Source organism: Halichoeres trimaculatus, unplaced genomic scaffold (assembly GCF_033239565.1).
Source record: "Halichoeres trimaculatus isolate MK-OKI-2021-1 unplaced genomic scaffold, fHalTri1.1 fHalTri1_scaffold_15, whole genome shotgun sequence".
Taxonomy (NCBI): Eukaryota; Metazoa; Chordata; class Actinopteri; order Labriformes; family Labridae; genus Halichoeres; species Halichoeres trimaculatus.
In genome coordinates this window covers 27,651,893-27,672,928 of record NW_027437193.1, presented here as the reverse complement: position 1 = coordinate 27,672,928, position 21,036 = coordinate 27,651,893, and the positions used below count along the sequence as shown (strand labels likewise).

General features: G+C 40.3%; 1 protein-coding gene across 1 annotated transcript; it reads left to right on the top strand.

Annotated features, from left to right (window-relative positions):
• The first annotated feature begins 1,056 nt into the window (after positions 1–1,056).
• Positions 1,057–7,357, top strand: ccl20a.3 (chemokine (C-C motif) ligand 20a, duplicate 3). Its single transcript, XM_074688643.1, has 6 exons — positions 1,057–1,346; positions 1,500–1,605; positions 6,629–6,783; positions 6,919–7,027; positions 7,131–7,208; positions 7,301–7,357. The coding sequence occupies exons 1-6, from the start codon at positions 1,271–1,273 to the stop codon at positions 7,344–7,346; spliced, it is 570 nt and encodes a 189-aa protein (XP_074544744.1). The 5' UTR covers positions 1,057–1,270; the 3' UTR covers positions 7,347–7,357.
• The last annotated feature ends 13,679 nt before the right edge of the window (positions 7,358–21,036 follow it).

The following is a 21,036-nucleotide window of genomic DNA, read 5'->3' as shown; positions in this document are numbered from 1 at the left end:
CGCCCCCTAACGTCGGTACAATGAATTACAAATCATATATTAACTGCTGTTTGGAAAAACGAAAGAAAACCAAATAAACAACAGCATTATAAGTTCTTATAAAATGCATCATATGTATCAACCTGGTAAGACTTAAAATAAACTTTTTAAGAACTTTTTCAGATTCAGCCTCACCCTCTCTGAACTATTAAGGTACGATTAAAAAATATAAAAACTATTCATTCAGAGGGAAATTATGACACAATACAAAATTAGTGAAGGTAAAGAACACAAACTGTTGGTATGTAAATAACAAATGAAAGACAAAGCACCACAGCAAATACCTTAGTGAGTAATACAAAGTCTTAAAGCAAAATTACACAATGTTAAGGTGAAGTCAATTCATTTGAGTGATCAGACAAGTAAAATTAAGTTATATAATAATGATGTAACACATGAGGAAACTAACTTTTTATTTATGTAATAAACATATATGAGAGCTGTTTTGTTTGTGTCCCTGTAGAGGGGGAGGAATTGTAAAGCCTGATTGCCACAGGTAGGAAAAACCTCCTGTGGCCTTCTGTTGAGTCTGCAGCAGTCTACCACTGAAGGTACTCTGACTGGACAGGTGGCATGCAGGCACTGTATTTTTTTTTATTGTTTAATGGCTTCTTCTGTTGAACAGACCTTTTGCCCTGTGTTGTTTCACTTTGGACCAACTTGGCTGATACCAGAATCAAAAGCACTACACTGTCAGACAAATTTTAGGTTACAGCTAGGACCAAAAATCTGTTCGGAGAAAAGGACATTGGTTAGGCAAGCTCAATCAAACAGCAACAGTAGAAGTAATGAAAAAAATTACTTATTAAATATAAACTGTGGACTAGTGTCCTTCAAACATGGTGCAGTTTGTCGTCAAGTTCGTGATGCACAATGAAATCTTTAATCTTTAATGACTTATCTCAAATCAAACTTCTTGTTTTATTCCAAGTCACATTTTTCCACTGATTCTACAGGATGCCAGGATAATTTAATTTTTATAGCTCTCATTGTCCCCTTTATATAAATGATCTTATTTATAATAAATCACTCAAGATAAATTATGAAATGACTTAATGTTACTTTGCACTTCATCTTTTTCATGTGTGGCCCATCCCTTTTCCACAATCTTCCTCTTTCTTTGGGGAGAGTTAAGCTGCTGTGATCAACAGTTCACCACCACAGTCTCCACTTGAAGACAAACGGGACAACAGCTCAGATCAGACTCACTGCAGCCAGCACAGAAGAGAACATGGTGTCAACCAAAACTACCGTGATGGTGATCACGCTCCTCACCTTTTGTCTGCTTGTTTCAAACACATCCGCAGGCAGGTGTACCTCAGTCTGCTTCTTTATATTTATATTTGCTTTTAGTTGATCAGTTTCATGGAGGTTAAGATTGGAAACGATAGACATAATGAGTTACCTTTGAATTCTTACTTCAAGAAACTAATCAGATAATTTCTTGTCTGTTTTCACAGTGGCTCAATCATGTTGCCTTTCGTATGCAAAAGTGAAAATTCCATATGCTGCACTCACTGGGTACACAGTCCAGACTACCACAGTGTGCCCTATTAATGCCATCATGTAAGTATCAAAACAAGGACTTTGTCTTACTTCTTGTAAATCAGAAATTAACTCATATTCTGAACTCACTTTTAACAAAATATAAATATAAAGTGTGTCCATGTGAATTCCCTGTGGAACACCATGAGATATTTTTGCTGGGATAAAAACGGTATTTAATCGAATACTTCTTTGTAAATGTTATGAATTTTGAAAAAAAAAAAAAAAGTTGAAACATAGAAATAGTTTCAGCAAACAGAATCACAAAGGAAAGTAAGTCAAAAACCAATCAGCTATTTTCTACAATTTCAAAGCAACTTAATCATCAATACAGATTAAAATGTCTTTGATTGCTACAATCAATCAACAGAATCCATCTCACCCAGGAAACTGAGAAAAAACAATGGCAATATTTATGAGAAATGTAAAAAAATAACATCAAAATCAACCAACTTAGTCTATTTGATCTAAATTTGATCGTTAATTACTTAAAGAACACCATGCTGTCCCAGAGGAGACTTGAAACCAAAGACTGAGAACATAAACTCATTTGGAAAATGTTTACTGAGGAAGTAAATCAACTCAAGAGCGTGAGCATTTTCTCCCAGACCTCTACCAAACCTATTTCTGCAACAGAGGCGCCCCCTGCTGGTCATTTTAAAGAATGCAAGACCCAATACAGTTGTAAAAAGGAAGTTGTTGTTTTTTTTCTATTTTTTAGTTTTTTTTTTTTTCTTCTTCTTTTTTTTTTTGAATAGTTGCACTAAAGTGTTCCAGTACTGAAGTGTAAATATAATAAGTACATTTCTACTGTTTCAAAATTCATCAAGTTTGTCACATTGGTCTGACCCCAGTCTCTCCTTATAAATATGCTGTTGAAATATTGTGCTGATCACATGACCTTTGCACTCTACATATTTTATAGAATGTATTGATCTTTTGTTTTTTTCTATTTATTTCTACCTTGTTCCTTTTTTCATCAACCAGTTAACCTTTTAATTCTTGACACCCCATTCTGTTCAATCAAAAAGTTTTTCAAGCTTCTTGCAGAAATGGACAAATACTGTCTCTTGATGCTCATTTAGTCTGAATAAAACACAAGAGACATTGTGTTGTGTGTTAATGCCAATCCTGACACTGCCTGGGTGATGGACTATGTTCACCGTTTGCTGGGAATTACGGTAAAAATCAGAAGCAAGTCATTTTGCAAATAACAAACAAAACAATTCTGCAGGCTAGGAAACAAGTTTGTATAAAAGTAAATGTTGACTTGATTGGTTCTTGTTGCAGGAATAAAGCAGGAATGGTTCACCTCAACAGCTCAGCTCTGCCTTGTGTCAAGTCAGCATGATGTCTATCAGCACTAACAGTGATCAAATGAAGTTACAGCTATCAGCTCAGTTCGAAGTGCATTGAATGATTTCACAGTTTTCTGCTTGAATCAAATGTTGTATTTGTACAAAGTGTAACACATAAATATTAAAGCTTTTGCTTTGCTCCTGCTGCAGCCCTCTGCTTTTATTTCTTCCTGTTTATAAAAGCATTTTGCAACAGTTTTCTGTACCTGTATTTCTACACACTCATCTGGTCAGTGTATACCAACTAAGAAATAACTCATTATAAAAGACATGTCTATCAGTTAGTTTCAAACTATATATAGTTATATTAGTTGAATTGATTTTTTTTCTTTTTTAAGAGAAAATTGATGGATCTTGACTCGGGGGTGATGCCTGTTTAAGTGTTTCATTTTAGTATATGGTATGACTTTCTCAAGTCCTGGTTCATTTTTCTATTCTCTCTCTGTTGGGAGTGTTATAACAGCTTGTACTGTCTTTAAACTGGGTCAAGATGTTAAGAAGTCAATGTAACAAGGTAAAAACAAAGTGTATGTTCTACTGTTTTACAACACAGGCAAATTTTATTTCACTGTTGTCTTGGCTTTAAGTTATCCTGTGACACCCTGGAATAATGTAGATTCACATAAAACAATGCTCATGAGAACTCAATGAAAGAAAGAAAGAAAGAAAGAAAGAAAGAAAGAAAGAAAGAAAGAAAGAAAGAAAGAAAGAAAGAGAAATGAATAGCCAGAATGTATCACTATCCACATGAGTATTCGATGAACATAGAAGCCCCAGCATCAAAGAAACTCATGGTCCATCAGACAGCCTCCCCTCAGCAGTCAAACAGTGTAACAAAGGAGGAAATTTAAGGTTTGACTCTGTAGGGAAGTTGACCTTATCATTAATTTTCTTTAAAGGGGAAAGGTAATGTCACACCACAGACCGGGGACGCCTGGTTAACCCATTAAATATCACATACATTTTGAGACCAAGCCAGAAATGGTGCATGGAACGTAATTTTACCCACAACAGTGGCACAAAAGCCCCTAGCTGCGGTCGGTACACATGAATTGAGAGACGCCTTTTATGCAACTGTGAAACCTTTTTAAAAGTAGAGCACGGCATGGTATACGGATAAAACAACTTGCTATCAGTTAATGGAGTTAAAGTACAGGTTATCGTTTTATCGTATCGATTAAGAATGTAGTTTATTACATTAGAGGACAATATGATGGTCTCCTCTTCTATATCACTGGTATAGTTCCTAACCACTTCATAGTTTCAGTGATCACACCAAAAGTGGCTTTTTTTTAAAATAAATAACAAAATAATGTTATTTTCACCCATTCAAACTCAAAGAGTATGAGCAAAGTGTTGTCACAGTGCCACACCCCCACAATAACATGATACCACATCAAACAATAATATTCTGTTGACTAAAGGACTCAGGATAAGTACTTTACATAACACTGTTTCAAAAAAAGGTTTTTCTTTAGTCACATTGTAAATGTTTTCCTTTAAACTCTCAGACTTTTTATTATGAAGTTTTTATAAGTTCACTGAGTAAAATATTTCAACGCCTTGTAAGAGTGTGTCGTTAAAATACTTTTTCTGAAATCAGCAACCCCCCCGAAATACCAGAGAAAAAGAAACACCAAACGTTCAACGCAACATGTTGACAACAACCTAAAACCATCAGAACATCCTGCTGACCTGGTTGCTGCATTTAGACAACACAAGACCACAGAGAGAAGAAGGCTACAAAGTTTGTCGCAATTCTTTGAGACAAAAATTTGAGACAATAGTTTCTAATTTATTAAACATTCCACATGATTATAAACTGATATCATAGTCGTAACTTGTGGTACAAGTGTTCTGACTAACACATTTTGAAGATTTTCTTTTTTCATTAATCAACTTAATTTTTCTCTGAAATGCAATAGTCTAATAAGTGTTTCAAAGCTTTCTAAGAAACTTGAACAATGCACTGTAGGGGGATGTGAAGGAATAAAATGATCCCAAAATTGTTTGTGAGGGCCCATTTATGAGCATGAAATGTTAGAAGTTTCTGTCAAATAGTAATAATGAAAAATCCATCATTTTATTTTAATATACTTCCTGTAGTTTTTGTTTTCTTCTCATTCACATGATGGAGTACAAATTTTCGAAAAAAAAAATATATATAAAAAAATAATAATAAAAATAAATAAATAAATATATATATATATATATATATATATATATATATATATATATATATATATATATATATATATATATATATATATATATATATAATTTAAACTTCCACAAACAATCAAACATCTCCTGAGGGATTTGATGTGGCTATTAGCAGCAATTCTATACCGGTGTGAACATCCAAAAGATGCTTCAAGTTGTGTTGTTCACCGGTACTGTGATAATTTCGGTGAAATAAGCGTGAAATATTACAAAAATCAGAACTTGCCTCTCCCAGTCTCCTGGAGTGTGTTAGCTAGCATAAGCTCTGAAATAGAGTTAGCCTTAGCTAGTGTTGACAAAAGAGTCCAACAAAACAACTGTAAACATTTCTCTGGTGACCTTCAATAGAAATTCAAACAACATAGAGAAAGACTTGAGAAACACCAACCGGTAACCTCCCTTTTTTGTCATGTTATGGTGTGTACCAATGTGGATGAAAAGCTAGCTAGCTTACATTCCCAAATACTGTCTTGAGAGGATAACATTAGCAAGGAGCAACATTTGACCCTGTATTATGAATTCTCCATTTTGACGTTTTCTTCCCAGATTGTTGCTATCATCCAGGAAAAATAGTTCTTAAAATAGCTTTCTTGCTGTTTTCAGATTTTCCTAGCAGCTAACAGGATGCAGAAACACTAGCATGAGCCAGCTACTTAGCTTAATTTAGATAACTAGAAAATTAATCTCTAGTCAACTTGTTAGTTGCTTGCATACTAATTAACGTTACAAAGCACTGGTGTTAAACAGTGTACATCTGAATTTCAGCTTTGTTACAGCACTTTTAAAGCAAATGATGAAGACAAAAAAATTAAGTAAATGTCTTATATGAGACTGTATGAGTAAAGCAAATGTAGCAGGAAGTCAGACTGAGGAGGTTCAAACACGGTGCGGCTTTGACGGAAAGTTTATCATGCCTGTTCAAAGTCAGTTTTTGCATCATGACCTGTTTCTTCTTTCCTTTGCTGCATGCTTCAGGAGAACGTGAGATGTGTTCCTCTGACCTAGAAAGAAAACCTCTGCACAGAGCAACCTATTTGATGAGATCGAAACAAGTCAGAGCCCCGTGACCTCTTTAGAGCAGCTTTATCCTGCCTGACCTTTTATGAGTGAAGTTTAAATACCTTGTTTTTATTTAATATTCTTCACTTGTTTAAGGTGGGAATCACTCAGAGAAGAGCCTCACCTTTGGAACTTCCCATGTTGCCTCAACAGGACTTGCTGTTTTATGAAGGTGTGGTGATGGGAAAATCAAACATGTGTGACCAAATCAATACCACCTGTTAAATACTGAAAACTCCCCACTTGGTTACATCACTCTAATTCAGGTGTGAATATTCTAGATTGTCTTCCCCATTTTTGTGATCGGGGAAAGTGAGTGGGGGTTTTTGTGCTGGTGTAATACTGCGGACATGGGTGGAAGTTTCCTGTTTCTAAGATGAATATATAAGGGCGGTGTTGAACAGCTCAACATCACAGACTTCACCTGAAGACAGACAGGACAACCCTCAGCTCAGAGTCACTGCATCCAGCACAGAAGACGACATGGTGTCAGTCAAAGCTGTAGTGATGGTGCTCACTCTCCTCACTGTTTGTCTGATGACCTCAAACGCATCTGCAGGTGTGTACATAGTTTCCTCTTTCCTCATCAGTTACTTTTCTATCTTCCATTTACTTTATTAAGTTTCATGCACTCAGAAGAATCAAGGCTTACGTGTTTTCAGTCTGTAAAAATGATTTATCTCTTGTTTCACAGCACAACCAAGATGTTGTCATTGGTATAGCAAAACCAAACCAGCATTTTCCGAGATCAAGGGGTACTCTGTCCAGCCCAACACTGGGATGTGTCGTATCAATGCCATAATGTAAGTACAGAAGCAATTATCTTTATCTCCATGTACAGTACAAAAACAAATAAAAGTTTATCTTGAGTTAAAAAGATATACTCTCTTTGCCTTTAATTTCTAGTTTCCTCTTAAAGAAAGGTAAACTGGTGTGTGCCAATCCTGCAAAGGACTGGGTGATGGACTACATCAACCGTTTGAGGTAAATATTGTGCATCATGACTGAGGAACAGCCTTTAAACGTACATTTCTAATAGCATTGTTTAATTTTAAACCCATTTATTCTCATTTCAGGAACAAAGCACAAACTATACACAATATCTCTCTGGCAAAGAAGTAGGAGCTTGTTTGCTTTTTGAAGAGCGGCAGCGGCCCACTTGAAACAAACAAATTGCTTTCAACCTCAGCTTTTCCCCGATCCAGGAGCCAAAGATATTTTCAAAGTGATACCTCAGTTAGCCCCTATTTTTGTTTGTTTCATTAAACTGCTTTTAATGCTATTTTATGCCCTCAGCTCAGATGTACAGTAGAAGTTGTAGAATAGACTTTTCTATTTTTGTATTCTTTCCTTGAATAAAAAGTTATATATGTATTTTATTAAAAAAATAATAAAATTTTGTTTTTTACAAAACTTGTCATGACTTGATTTTTTTTTGTTAACTTTGTGATGAAAGGGACATTTTAGCACCATTATCATGTAGATACCAGGTGACCTTATATAAACACTGCTCTGAGTTTACACATGTGGGGGCCACCTGCATGCCAGCTTTATCTTTCCTTCCTTATTTATCTTAACATGTGAAAAACTCCAGCTCAGGAATTTTTCCGGTCCCGTGATCAGGACCTGGCAAATGGTTAAACGCTAAGTGGAAAAAGTCCTGTGACATCATCAGGAGGAAGTCATGAGAGAGTTGTTTTCCCACACGCACATGGCAGGACAGGTGTTTCATTGACTTCAACAACATAAAGTAGTGACAAAAAATAACATGTTATAGCAGATTTAGAGGCAAAAACTGGTAACATATACTGGGGAAGAAAAAGATTAACAGACCAGAAATAAAGTCTCTGGGGTAAACCTGATTTACTGTCTTTAAATAATAAAATGAGGGTAAAAGCTCCAGATAAGTTTGGTTTTAATGGCAAAGTAGCATGACATTAGTATGGTTTAATTATCTATTCTAGTTATTTAGATCTGCAAGCTGCTCCTGCTTGTTGACAAATGGTTCATATGATGAAGATGATTTGATCATACCTTTATGTATGTGTTTTACACCATCAAAAATATTAAAAAACATCAATTCATAAAACCAGGTTTGTATAAAAGTATTTCATAAGCTCTAGGGATAATCTAAGGATTGTGATTATCATGATTTTTTTTTTTTTTAACAAACTGTTAATAAACATTGAAATCAAAACTGATGCTACACTATTAAAAGACTCAATAGGCATGTTTTTAATTTAGAGATAAACTTAAAAAAACATCTTTTTGTTGTATCGTTTGTTTTTCTCGGATGACCTGATCACTGTTATTCATGCAATGTTAATCATTTACATTTCATGACATTTCCTTGAATTAAAAAACATTCAGTCTCCTCCTACATGAACTCATGTAAAAATATCTCTGAACACTAGATGGCAGTAATCTCCTCAAACTGGTGCGTGAGAAATTCTGTTAAAGCAGAATTTAGGTTAGTTTTGCTTGTTCATTTTTTCTCACACAACCCGATCACGTTCAAGATTGCATCACAGGATGATGTGCACGTTTATCCCCACCACAAAAAACAACACATTTTTTTTCTCATGTGAAAACAGCTGTCATGGATGTGTTTTAAAAACTCTGATTTCCAAATTTACTGAAATGTGCTGATGTAAACTCTCCGTCCATCAACATTAAAGCAGAACAAATAATCAAACCAGTGTTTTTTTGTTTTTTTTCTTGTCGCATGAATCCATCTTAAATGACGGAGTGGAGCCATGCTTGCAGCCACGATTACATCACCTCCACTGTTCTGCACCACTGTACAAAGTGCTTTTCTATGAATAATACAGAGAGACGGGGACATGGACATGGTGCTTGGTTACTAAATGACAGGGAAGGCACAAAAAGTGACAAAAGAGACGCAGAGATATTCAAGATTAGAACATAAAATTTCTTGCATAACTCAGCCACAAATAATCACAAGACACTGACGTACAGGTTCTGAGTGCACTTTAATAAACTACTGAATGAATCAGCAAAATAAAACTTTATGCAAAACATACAACACCTTGACAGAGGATTCATTTCACACTTTTTTTTCAAACATTTTACACACAACTGTAATGAGAAATGGCAGCAGCAAGGCCGGTCGGAGACAGTGTGAAGGCAGACAAGGTTATAGACTGTTTTCCCATGAGGGGGGAGTCTGCTTCAGTACAGAAAGAAAATAACATATTGCATCCTGAGATCAGCAGACAGGCTCTCTGTCATGGCGTACGTGCGCACACACACACTCACACACACACGCTTTTACAGAGGAAGAAAGAAAACCACACAGCCTGTTAGAAAAGTCACACACAGATAATGAGACACAGCAAGGTGAATATCTTTCAACATCTGAAAACACCTTATAGCCCAGCACATGTGCGGCAACATCAGGGAGAATATTTTACAAACTACTCTAAAAACTAGATCATCTTCTCGCTGGCGGTTTCATCTTCCCGTCTTTTTCGCTCCCGTCGTCCGCCCTCTTTGTCGCTGGCTCATTCTTGCCAGCACAGTTAACAGAGTTAACCGAGCTCAGTGTATAATTAGACAAACAAAAAAGAGAGGGATGAAACATCTAAAGGAGAAGAGACTCCAAATGATTACACATTCACTCCGCTTCCTTCCCCCTTGCTGCACACATAACCACCAATTAGAGGAGAAAAGAGGAGGATGAGGACAAGCAAAGCAGCCAGAAGTCTATTTGTGTCTCCTTCTCTTTCTCCCTCTCTTCCCCTGAAGACTCCCAGCACCAGGGAGGGAGGAAGAGAGGAGAAAATAGAAGTGAAAAACAAGAAGTATATAAATAAAGAAATCAGAATGCTTCACATCCGGTCGACTGATTGGCTGAGACACAAGTCAGGCAGATCTGGGCCACAGTTGCACTCATTGTTCAGTGAGCTTTTCTACACAGTCCAACCCAGCGACAGCAATGAATGTTGATTGTGACCTTTGGTCTTTTGAGTACAGTGGAAACAGAGTGTCACGTTTTCTCTATGTGTGCGTCTTCGCCTTCGGATTTGCATGAGCCCACTTGCCCTTTCGTTCTTTTTTCTTTTTTTTTTTTTGGAGGGGTTCACTCTTGACGTGGACGGAGCAGGCGAGCCGCGGGGCACAGTCAACGGTCGATGGTTTTTATGTGATCCATACCAAACTCACCGACAGCGTTGAATGTTCGCCGAGGCAAGCAGGACAGCAGCTGTGACCGAGAGATGAACTGCCACAGAAGGCAGGGTGAGGAAGGAGGAAGGACAGGGGAGGACAATGCTCAGGCCAAGACAAGATGACACAGATGACAGCAGCAGCAGAAAGAGTCCACTTCCCACAAGGCAACACTGCTCTGGTTACGTTCTACATGAACATTTGTGTTTATACCTGGAACTGAAACTGAGAGGATCTGCTTTATTTCATTACCCCCCACCTCTTTAATCAGGAGTCTTTCATCTTCAGCGCAGAGTCATCCACGGCAGCATCTGAAACAGACAAAGAGGAAGATGTAAGCATCAATATGACACAGTGTTTCTGTCCTTACAGGGTCAGTGCAACTAAAGGAACAAAACGACACTTCCTCCATTTTCTTTAATAGAATTTAGCTACGCAGCGGGTTTGGTTTTCCTTTACACAAGTTGTCAAACACCAGTCCTTGAGATTTCAAGAGTCTGGCTCTTTCTACAGTTTACCCTCCTTGTTTTCATTTAGACATATAAACGTCCAAAAAAGGATAGTTTTTGCTGTTTGGTTGAACTGCTTCTCAACAGTTACAAGTAGGGATTGGTACCTTTTACATTTGAAATGATACGGTACCGATGCCCGGTACCTGGCAATCGGTACTTGTACTCAACGGTACCAAGTTTTGGTACTTTTATGTGTTTATGTTGTAAAAAATATCAATTTGTTTAAAGTGAAATATTAAAAAAATTCAATTTAACAAATTTATTCTTCAATATATAACCTTGCAATGCTGTGTTCATGTCCAGCATGGAAAATCTCCTACTCTTCCACTCTCTCACAGTCACAAGGATGCATTTAGGTACCTAAACATGGTACCTTTTGGTTTTACATGAATCGATACCCAGTACTTTTGACAGAATTTGGTCGGTACCTATAAAAGTACCTAATTTGGTACCCATCCCTAGTTACAAGGCATGTTTCCCAATAATGAATGATACCAGTGTTTTGAATTATTGAAATAAACCCTCTTTGTGTTTTGACAAAGCTCAGAAGATTTCAAGTATCTTTCAGCCAGCCACAGTTCTTCTGAACATCCAGCTGACAGAACAATGCAGCGATGTCCGACTGTGCAGCCGCTCCTTTCAGACCCCGGCACATCGCCGGGCCACAGCCTGAGAGCTCCCACAGCCAGGGAACAACTGCAGACAGTGTCTCCCAGCTACTGCACAGACAAGAGGGCTGACGTCATGATGTTTAACACTGATCTACGGTCATTCACTGCCTTGTTTCATGGACTCAGGCTGCTGATGTCACTGAGCAGCCCAGTGCTGCATCCATTACCCCGCTGAGGGAGGGCGGACGTCAGGCTAGCATGATAACACGGCAGCTACAATGGATGAGTAATGCATCACGTTATTATTGGAGCTGTAATTCAGAAGGTCATAAAGCAGACAACTTGGCCTTTGTCTGGTGAGTATGCTGAGAATCTAAATTATTGCTTCAGCATTCTTTCGTGACATGCTTCATGAATATGCAAAAACATATAAAAGACTTGTATGATCAGGGGGAGACATATGTCAGACAGACGGTTGTCAAAATTGTAGCGAAATATTCACAGCCACTTAGTTAATTGTATTAAACTGCTTGCATGATGAAGGTTTTTTTTTTTTAAAGCTTTTTTTCTGCTTTCCTCCTGCTGTCTGAAGTGCAGCATGTGAGCCAGAAGTCTCTTTTCTCAGAGTGAAGCAGAACAGATAAGAGGCTAAATTCATAAGCCAAATTACATCTTCCCTACTCCTTCGCCCTACAATGAGACCTGAAATGAAAAATAGGCACAGGGTCGAGGGAGAGAAGCAAAGCGAAAATATAAAGGGGGGGGGGGGGGGGGGGGGGGGGGGGTTGGGTGGGGAGATGGGGGAGTCTTTACCATGGCAACCCTGGTGTTAGCCAGCCATTTCTTCTTAATCCCCCCCCAGTTCAATGTCGCGCCCTCTGAGGGACCCCCGCTTTCTACAGCAGAATATTTCTTTTGTGTTGACAGACTCTGTATGTATATATATATAAATATATATATATATATATATATATATATATATATATATATATATATATATATATATATATATATATATATATATATGTTTGTGTGTGTGTGTGTGTGTGTGTGTGTGTGTGTGTGTGTGTGTGTGTGTAAGTGTGTGGGTAAATCAGGGATCCTGGCAGGGGGAGGGACCCCAGTTAAAGGGGGAGATCATAGCTAACCCCAGCTTAAATGAGGGGCCAAGCTGCAGGCCACAGAGTCTCAACATTACACCGGGGTACAACCTAGAGATCAAGTGACACACACACACACACATGCGCGCACACACACAGTTTATACACACACATTTAAACACTATATTGATGGAGGGAGATAATCTTCTGAAATAGCAGATAATTACATCACATTGCAACCAGCCGGGTACGTTTTTTTTTTTTTTTTTTTCCTTCCTCCACGAGCTCATCAACGACAAACCCGCACATTTCTCCTCCTCTTCCTGCTATGAAACTCTCGTGGTTGCTTGCACTACTTTTCCTGACAAAAGCGGTTTCTGGAGGAGTGGGTGGGGAGAGGCGTCAGCTGCTAGACAAAATTAAAAGGCCTCTATTTGTTCTTGACAATAAACGTCCCCATCGTTCGGAGCTCCTCCACAGTTGCGGCAGGATAGGATTTCGTTTTTTTTTTCTTCTCCATACTGCAGAGAAACGTCTCCTTCCCTCTAACTGTAAGCCGATTTGGTGTGCGAGAGGAAATATAGGACGTTTATAGTCGACTTTCTGTGATGCCCACCAAAAAGGAAGGAAGGAAAGTGACACAGGGAGTAGTCAGTGAGGGAAGAAGTTTGGTGTTTATGGGGATGTTTCGAAGATGATGAAGGGTATACCTGATGGAAATGGTCTTCAGTCACACTGGGGAGCACAAAGTGAAACCTGGAGGAAAAAAAGAAAAGAGCAGATTACTAACAAGTTCAGAAACTTACAGGAGGAAGCAACTTATAACGTACAATCAATCAGACTTTCATTCAAAACTTCCTAATCAACGATTTATGTCCAGCGCATCCACCGGAAATCCCCGAAACCTCTGCCCTCCACACCCACCAGCCTCAACCCCCAAAGGCAGAGCGACGGAGGCGGATGAAGGAGGAAGTGCCAGTGGTGTGTCTCTGGGGTGGTCTGATGTGGCCGTGGGCGAGGCTTTAATGTAGCTGCATGTCCACTCCAGTGTATACTGTACATTCAGATGTAATGACTAACAGACCTGCTGTCTGCCTGCCTGCAGGGGCCTCACACGCCACTCACATGCCTACACATGCATACGCTCCACTTTAATGGCAGCCTTCAGACTTTATTTGAAGAACGCTGTGGTGCTCGGGAAAAAAAGAGAGGAAAAAACTGAACCCGGATTTTAATAAGGGAGGAAAAATATGACTTTGAAGACCCTCAGGATAATATTTGACCATGTTTTCATTTTTGTAGAGTGGCCATTTAAATAAAATATGGTTAATTAAAGTATGGCTGCTTTTTCTATTATATAGGTCTGCTAAACATCTGGCTACGATATTTTATGAGACATAGGCTGCAGACATAACTTCAGTCAGAAGGCTCCGCAGCTTCAAGTTGTAGAATTTTAGTTAAAATGATGCAACAACTAAAGCAACTTGTGCATTTTTCTATGACGCCTAAAAAGGTGACTTTATATACAAATTAATAAAGAACAGATCCAGTCTATTAGAGAGCAAAGGTCGCATCGTAACACAAGGTGCAAAGTCTGTTCAACAAGTGCACAGACACAACGCAAAAACAAAGGCGCAGAGTTCGAGCCTTGGGCCTGATTGGCAGGGTGGGGTCGTTGGGTGACCCCTGACCTTTCTAACCCCCAGGAATGTTGTCATGCTGGTGCGTGTATTGTTCCAGCCTCCCTGAGGAGTCCCGGCCATGCATCAGATGAATGTGAAGGTTCCTGAGGGCTCCTCTTTTACGCCCCACAACCCTCCACCTTAAAAACCTTCCCTTTCTTCCTCTAATCCTATTTTATTTTTCTACTCTTCATCCTTGGCCTTAAGCAAACAAAAGGTATCAACAGGTCTTAGAGTAAGGTGCTGCTGTCGGCCGAATTGCACACGCACGCGGAAAGGCCGCTAACGTGGGAGTTGGAGCTGGTTCTCCTCGCTGACCTGAATGACCAGGAGAGATCCGTCTGAGAAAAAAAAAAAAACACACTCCAGAGAAGCCCTGGCTGCCCTGTCCGTCATTAGATAAAGCAGAGTTTTTATTGGTCCTCCGTACAGATCTGAGAGAGGAGAGTATCTTTAGGCAGTCTGAGAGTCTCTGGAGGAAGTCACCAGCAGCCGAAAGGAGACTGACAGATGAGAGGGCCAGACAGACAATTACTGGCCAGGTATGTCCTTTATACCCACCTAGGGCTGGTCAGAGGAAATGGAGGAATTTATGATGTCATAAAAAAGTGCCAGAAGAGAGGTGCCTGAGAACAGGTTGTCTCTGGAGCAGGAGCCATAAAAGACTCCTGCGGCTTCTGCTCCCTCCCCCTGGCTACCACCCGAGATGATAACACAAGACTGAGTGCCACTGGGCCAGAGCAGACAGACAAAAATACAAGAGTGTGTGTGGCTTAAAACATCAGAGTGGCACTAAATTCAATCTGAACTGTCCTGGATAAAACCAGACGTAAACCAAGTTGCAGGTACACTATGAATCAATAGGTTTTTAATGACACGAGCACAATGAGACTTTAAGTCTTACTCTACCTAATGAACATTGCAGTTGTAAACAGTGTTATAATATGGAAATTATTTGATATGATGTAAGGTTTGTTCTAATCCTACTTAAAAGTAAATTTAACCATTTGTTAGCTCGAATACACTGAGATTTACCTTCAAAGAAAATACATATAGTAAAACAATACAACACCTGCTGTTCTTAGCTAACACTTTTTCCTGTTTCATTTTGCTCCATATCTTAATATCTAGACTTATAATTCTTTTAAGTGCTGAATAACTTTAATTTCTTATATTCCCACTCAGGAAAGAATAAATGAATATATTTTGTTGATAGTGCACTTGATCAAAAGCTTTCATCCCCCCTTCTGCACATTTCTAACTCTGTCTGCACAGCTCCTATCTCAACAGAAAGAGAGAAATCTAAATCCAGACAGCTTATTTAACAAGAAAAGCACCATCTGCCTGCTCAAGCAGGTGTAGGGAACAGAAAGCACAACATCGTTTCATGTATACACACAGAACACTCTTTTCTTCTGTGTACACACACACAGACACACACACACAAACTTGCGTCTATACGTGTACACACACGACAGCTCTTCCGTCCCACTACAAAAAGATAGAGACACACTGTCACAGTCTCAGTGCTTGTTAAAAAAAGGAAGAGGAGAGGTTGTTATTTGCTCTACAACCTCGCTGAGGAGGTTTCCCATTGTAAAAAGGAGTGGCTGCACAGCCCCGTTTCCTTTCATCCCTCTCCTTCAGGCACACTGCCTTTGTCTCACACAGGACAGAGCAGCCAGCCTCCCGGCTACGCTACACTGGTCAAATACCTGAGAACTACTGCTGGCCCGGTGGGAAAAACGACAAGAGGAGGAGGAGGAGGAAGAGAGAAGGAAGGAGTTGAGAGTGGGGGTTAAGGTGTAAGCGTTAAACAGAGGTGCTGCAGGACCGACCAGCTGAAACAGAAGTCGCAGTTGAATTAAACCTGTTATTAAATGTCACAACAGAGGAGGAAGGTGAAGAAAGCTGCAGAGAAATGTGAACACCTGGCATTAAACTTCACCTGGAAAAGGACTTCTGGTTTCAGAAGGAAATGCGAATGTTAAAGCAGAGTTCAGAAACCTGTTTTTACTTTACTCTGAGTTGAAGGCATGCTCGTTTCTCCTTATTAAAAAGGTATCAAACTGCATGTGTGCATTAAAAAAAAAAGCTGAGGTTAAGAAAGGCCCGCCTGACGTTTTTTTTCCTCCCTCAAACTCTGCCCTTTCATGCCAGCTCAGCAGAAAGAAGGCAGTTTCTGTATACCATGTACCGTATGGGGGTGAAGTGAGTTTAAGTCCACCCCAAAGCTGACCGCAGCCGGCTGAATGTAAAGCTTTTAGGTCCCAGCCTGGGGATCCAGACCTCACTGTCACACCTCATAAAGCCCAGCTCAAGCAGCAGCCTTGTGCTTAAAGCAGGAGGGAGAACGATAAGGCAAAATAAGGACAAATACGGACGGAAATAAGAAAGCAGCCATTCTAGAGACCGTTGAGAAGGGACTGAAAAGCCCGAGACAAAAGCTTTTTATTTTTTGCTGAGACTGTAGATGCACATCTCCAGTGCGCTGAAAAAGAAAACATACTCTCAGGACAAATTGCAGGAAAATGTAAGAAAGTAGAAACAGCACAAAAAGATTCTTAATCCTCTCTTCGTGTTTCTAGTTTCTGCTAAGCTGTTGGTGAGGGAAGCGAGGAGTTTATTTTCAAATAGTCCACAAAGAATGCCTGTCATTTCCTGGCGTTCCCCACTTCCATACGAAAGCCCCCCTTTCCTTTAGGAACAATGGGAAAGATTCCAAAATTTCCATGGGGAGTTTCTAGCAAGGCGATACAATAGAGAGCATGTTAGGACAGAATTGAGACAGACTGTTTCTCTCAGCTGGGACAAGATCAGGACGAATGTGGTGTTTTTGTCTTCAGAGCTACTTCACTTCATGGTTAAAGCGGCAGCTGGGACATCTCCTGGATGGGCCGAGGCTGAAGACTGATAGAATCTGTAGTTCACAACTTCTCTTATCTATTTTTTTGGAAAATGGTGTAATTTTCTTGATAAAAGAAGCTTCTAGAGCATCAAGTTGTTTGGACAAATGTCTGTCTTTATTGAGAGGAAATAGTCCACAGAGGAGAGATCCTGAGCTGAAACGGTGTAAGAGGTTTCTTTACTTTCTGTTTTCTAAGGTATAACTTTACCTCTAACACAAAAACACACACACTCCTACACACAACCCGCCAGAGTTCCTTAATTAACCAAAAGAAAGCCTTCCCTTCTGGAGTGGAAAGAGTTCAAGTGTCATGTGCTCCCAAGCGGGCCTAAAGGTTCTTGAAAGCCACCTGGTTTGACCCGAGCAGACCTGAGCCTTTGGCTAGACAAGAGGTCAGAGGTCATCCACTCATCTATAGATGGGCAGTATGTCGCTGTGCCTGGGGCAGGGTGCATTACCTCAACCTCTCCACTTACCCAACACACACACACACACACAGAAGGAAGCACACACATGCACATATGGACACAGGTTTCTCCTGCTGCGGTGAACTCATTCACCCTGACTTCATTCACCTGTTAAGCATGAACACAGCGCAGGAGTGAGTGGAGTGCAGCTGCACAGAGAGAATGAGAGCAGCAGCGTGGACCTACAGATGTGCAATACATGTTAAAGAAAAACAAGAGACTTATAAGAGCGACTTGTTTTGAGTTTGCCTTACTTTTTTTTTAAAGTAATGAAGAAAAATCTCGTGTGGAAGCATTAATTTTCCTCCTCATTTTGACACTGGATGAGAGAATTAATCAGGCCTCAGCTGGAGGTCATGTGACGCTGGGAGAAGTATGATGGGACTCCCTGCTGCTAACATTACCATCACATTTCCACTGACTAACAGAAACTACAGGAACTCCTTTTCCCAATTTGAACTGTGCTCTTGTCGAGACAGAGGCGATGAGTAACTCTGCATCTCTGAATGTTGACCTGCGGTTGCAGAGCCTCTCCGCTGTGATAGCAGGTTGCAGCTCAGCGTAATGGTGGGGTGCAGCTGATGAAACGCTCACATGTGGTAATGAGCTGCACAGGAGTGATGATCATAGTTCCAAGGAGGAGATAAGATAAGCCAGCATCCAAACCAACTCTGTGCCTCCAGGACAGACAGACGCAGGAAGGCTTTGCTCCATTCACTTGTGTCACACTGATAACTCTGGCAGTGAGTGGGAAATGTATTGAAACCCTACATGAGATGTGGACTAAATGTTGCTTTTTGCTGAGAGAGAGCAGAGGGTTGCTCATGCTTTTCTCCATGGGGGGTGGAGATAAAGTGACAGAGGTGAGGCTATCACAAAGCATTGGTTGCTAACTGCACCAATTATCTGCTTTGCATCTTTAAATTAACATGAATCATGATACATATTTTCACTTCTTGTTGAATAAGCCTTTGAAAGACTGTTGATGTTTACCTTCAATCAAAACATGTGCAGCTCTTTTCTTAGCAGACTGCAAACACTTCAAAGCTGGTGAAAAGTGGAGCTGCACTAAATGTCTAGACCTCCTATATTCTAATGGTAGAACAATTTATGTGGTCTGCCTCATTAACCTTAAGGCACATTAGTGCTTGGCTCTGCACGCTGCAGCTGAAGTCCTCTCAAAGAAAGACTGTCTCAGCTGCATTTCTCTGACTGCAGGGTCAATACTGAGTGTCATATCAAGCCTTAAAGTGAGCATGCACAGAACATAATAAAGTGTGATTATGTGGCTAGCGTGCATCCTCAGACTGCCCATCCTAAAAATGGCAGTCTGGCTCATTTCGCCATGTGCTGGAGGCCCTAATTCCGGGAGGAAGTCAGATGCGCAAGGACTGTTTCCGAGAATTCAGGATGCGTAAAGCAATGCGTGCAACATGCATGCATTATTACACACTCTTGTCTCCGCGTTAAATAACTGCACATACATCCATGCACTATTTTTCACATGTGAAACACTTAAGATGGTGATGGTACTAGTTTGATTAATTCATTTTCCTGCTCTGTTACGCACCCATCATCCACACACACACACACACACACACACACAGTGAGGGATCTCATCATGAGTCACGGCGCGAGGAGAGACGGGTGGCGGCTCTGACTGATCGCTGTCTGTTTTTTTTTTTTTTTTTTTTTTTACTCTTCAGGTGTCTCGCTCAGCTTCTCTAAGGGCAGGGGAGCTGCTGTAATATCGATACAATGACAGATGGTCCGCACAAAGCCGGTGCGCATTGTTCAGCTGAAAAAATAACAGCCACCATTTATCAAGTGTTCGCCGACTTTGTGGCCGAAATAATCGAGAGACTGTGCTGAGGGAAATGAATCAAACTTGTATTGTTTGGGAGGCTCCTCGCAAGATTCCGCCGTGCAGCACCGGCTGTTCAAACTTTCCAAGCGACGGAACCAGGGTTTGTCTGTACACTGTGTACCAACGACGCGTCTCGCTAAGCAGCACAAAAGTTGCAGTGTGCGTAAAAAGGTCTCGCAGTGTGTGGGAATCGTGCTTTTCCTGGAGACTCATGGATGAGCTTCTGAAAGCAGCGATGAAAGAGACGCTTTTTTTAATCCACACGCGCTTATTTCAGCGACGCGTTACGGGCAGCCACACATGATGTCACAGTTACACATTAAATCCACGTGTATATACAGGGAAATAAATAAAACTGCATGACATATATGAAAAAAAAATCAGGAAGTACATTCTTCTTCAAGATCCAGCACCAGTTTGCATAAATTTAACAACACTTTGTCCTTATCTACGCTCATATTTGGTATGACATTTAGACATACTTACAGCATTTTCCTCCACCTCCTGCTCGTCCCACAGCAGGATTCACTCTCGTGTCTTTTTTGGACTGATGTTTCATCAAAGTGTGCCCCAGTGCCTTATTTTTACTCTAATCACTTCCGTCCGAGTCCAACTCTCCACCGACTGAGCGCCTGCCCCTCTGATCCACACATTACGTCTGTCGGAGAGGCAGGAGGGAGGGCCTCCGGTTTACAGGGATCACTGGGAGCACCGGAATTGGCTCTGAGGAGATAGCTTGATAAAAATGCGCGGCTGCCATTGGACGAGAGGGCGAGCGGGGAGGGCGCGCTGTCGTGTATTATTCAGGAGAAACCGGGTGGGGAGCGGAGGAAGAAGAGGAGGAGGAGGAGGAGGATACTCTGGGTAAAGCGGCATATGTAGACAATACCCTGTGTTTGAGAAAATCAGATTTGATTGGATGGTTTATCCATTAATCTCCTCATATGGACTAACAGTTAAACTGGAGCACTTCTGTTAACCCAAGAATATCTGTGGAAGCTATTAGTGTTTCTAATAACCCCAGAGTCCTTAATATAGGCTCTGGGATCACTTTTAATAACCTAGCATGGCAGTTTCCTGCAGGGAAAAATGAAATGACTGGGAGGAAACCCTCCAAATATCACCACTGTGGTTATGTAGCTCTGTTTAGCTTTTCTTTATTTGATAGACCTACTTTTTAAGGTTTAAATTTACATTATTTAAAAAACACCAGGCTAATAAGAAGGGAGAAGACAACTCTAAATATGTCAAACAATCTATTTAATTTTAATTTCAAACGCCGGTAAGCTGAATGTGTGTCCCTGCATGTGTGGCTTAAGGACGAGGTATCTCCCAGTGTGTGTGTGTCTCTGCTGTATGTAGGCTACGAGAAAGCTGGAACTGCAGAATTTTCCACGCAGGAGTAAGGGAGGAAATGGTGCATGGATAATTCTCTCTTCAGATCCTCTGGTTCTCGCTCCGAGAGTACTCGGCTGAA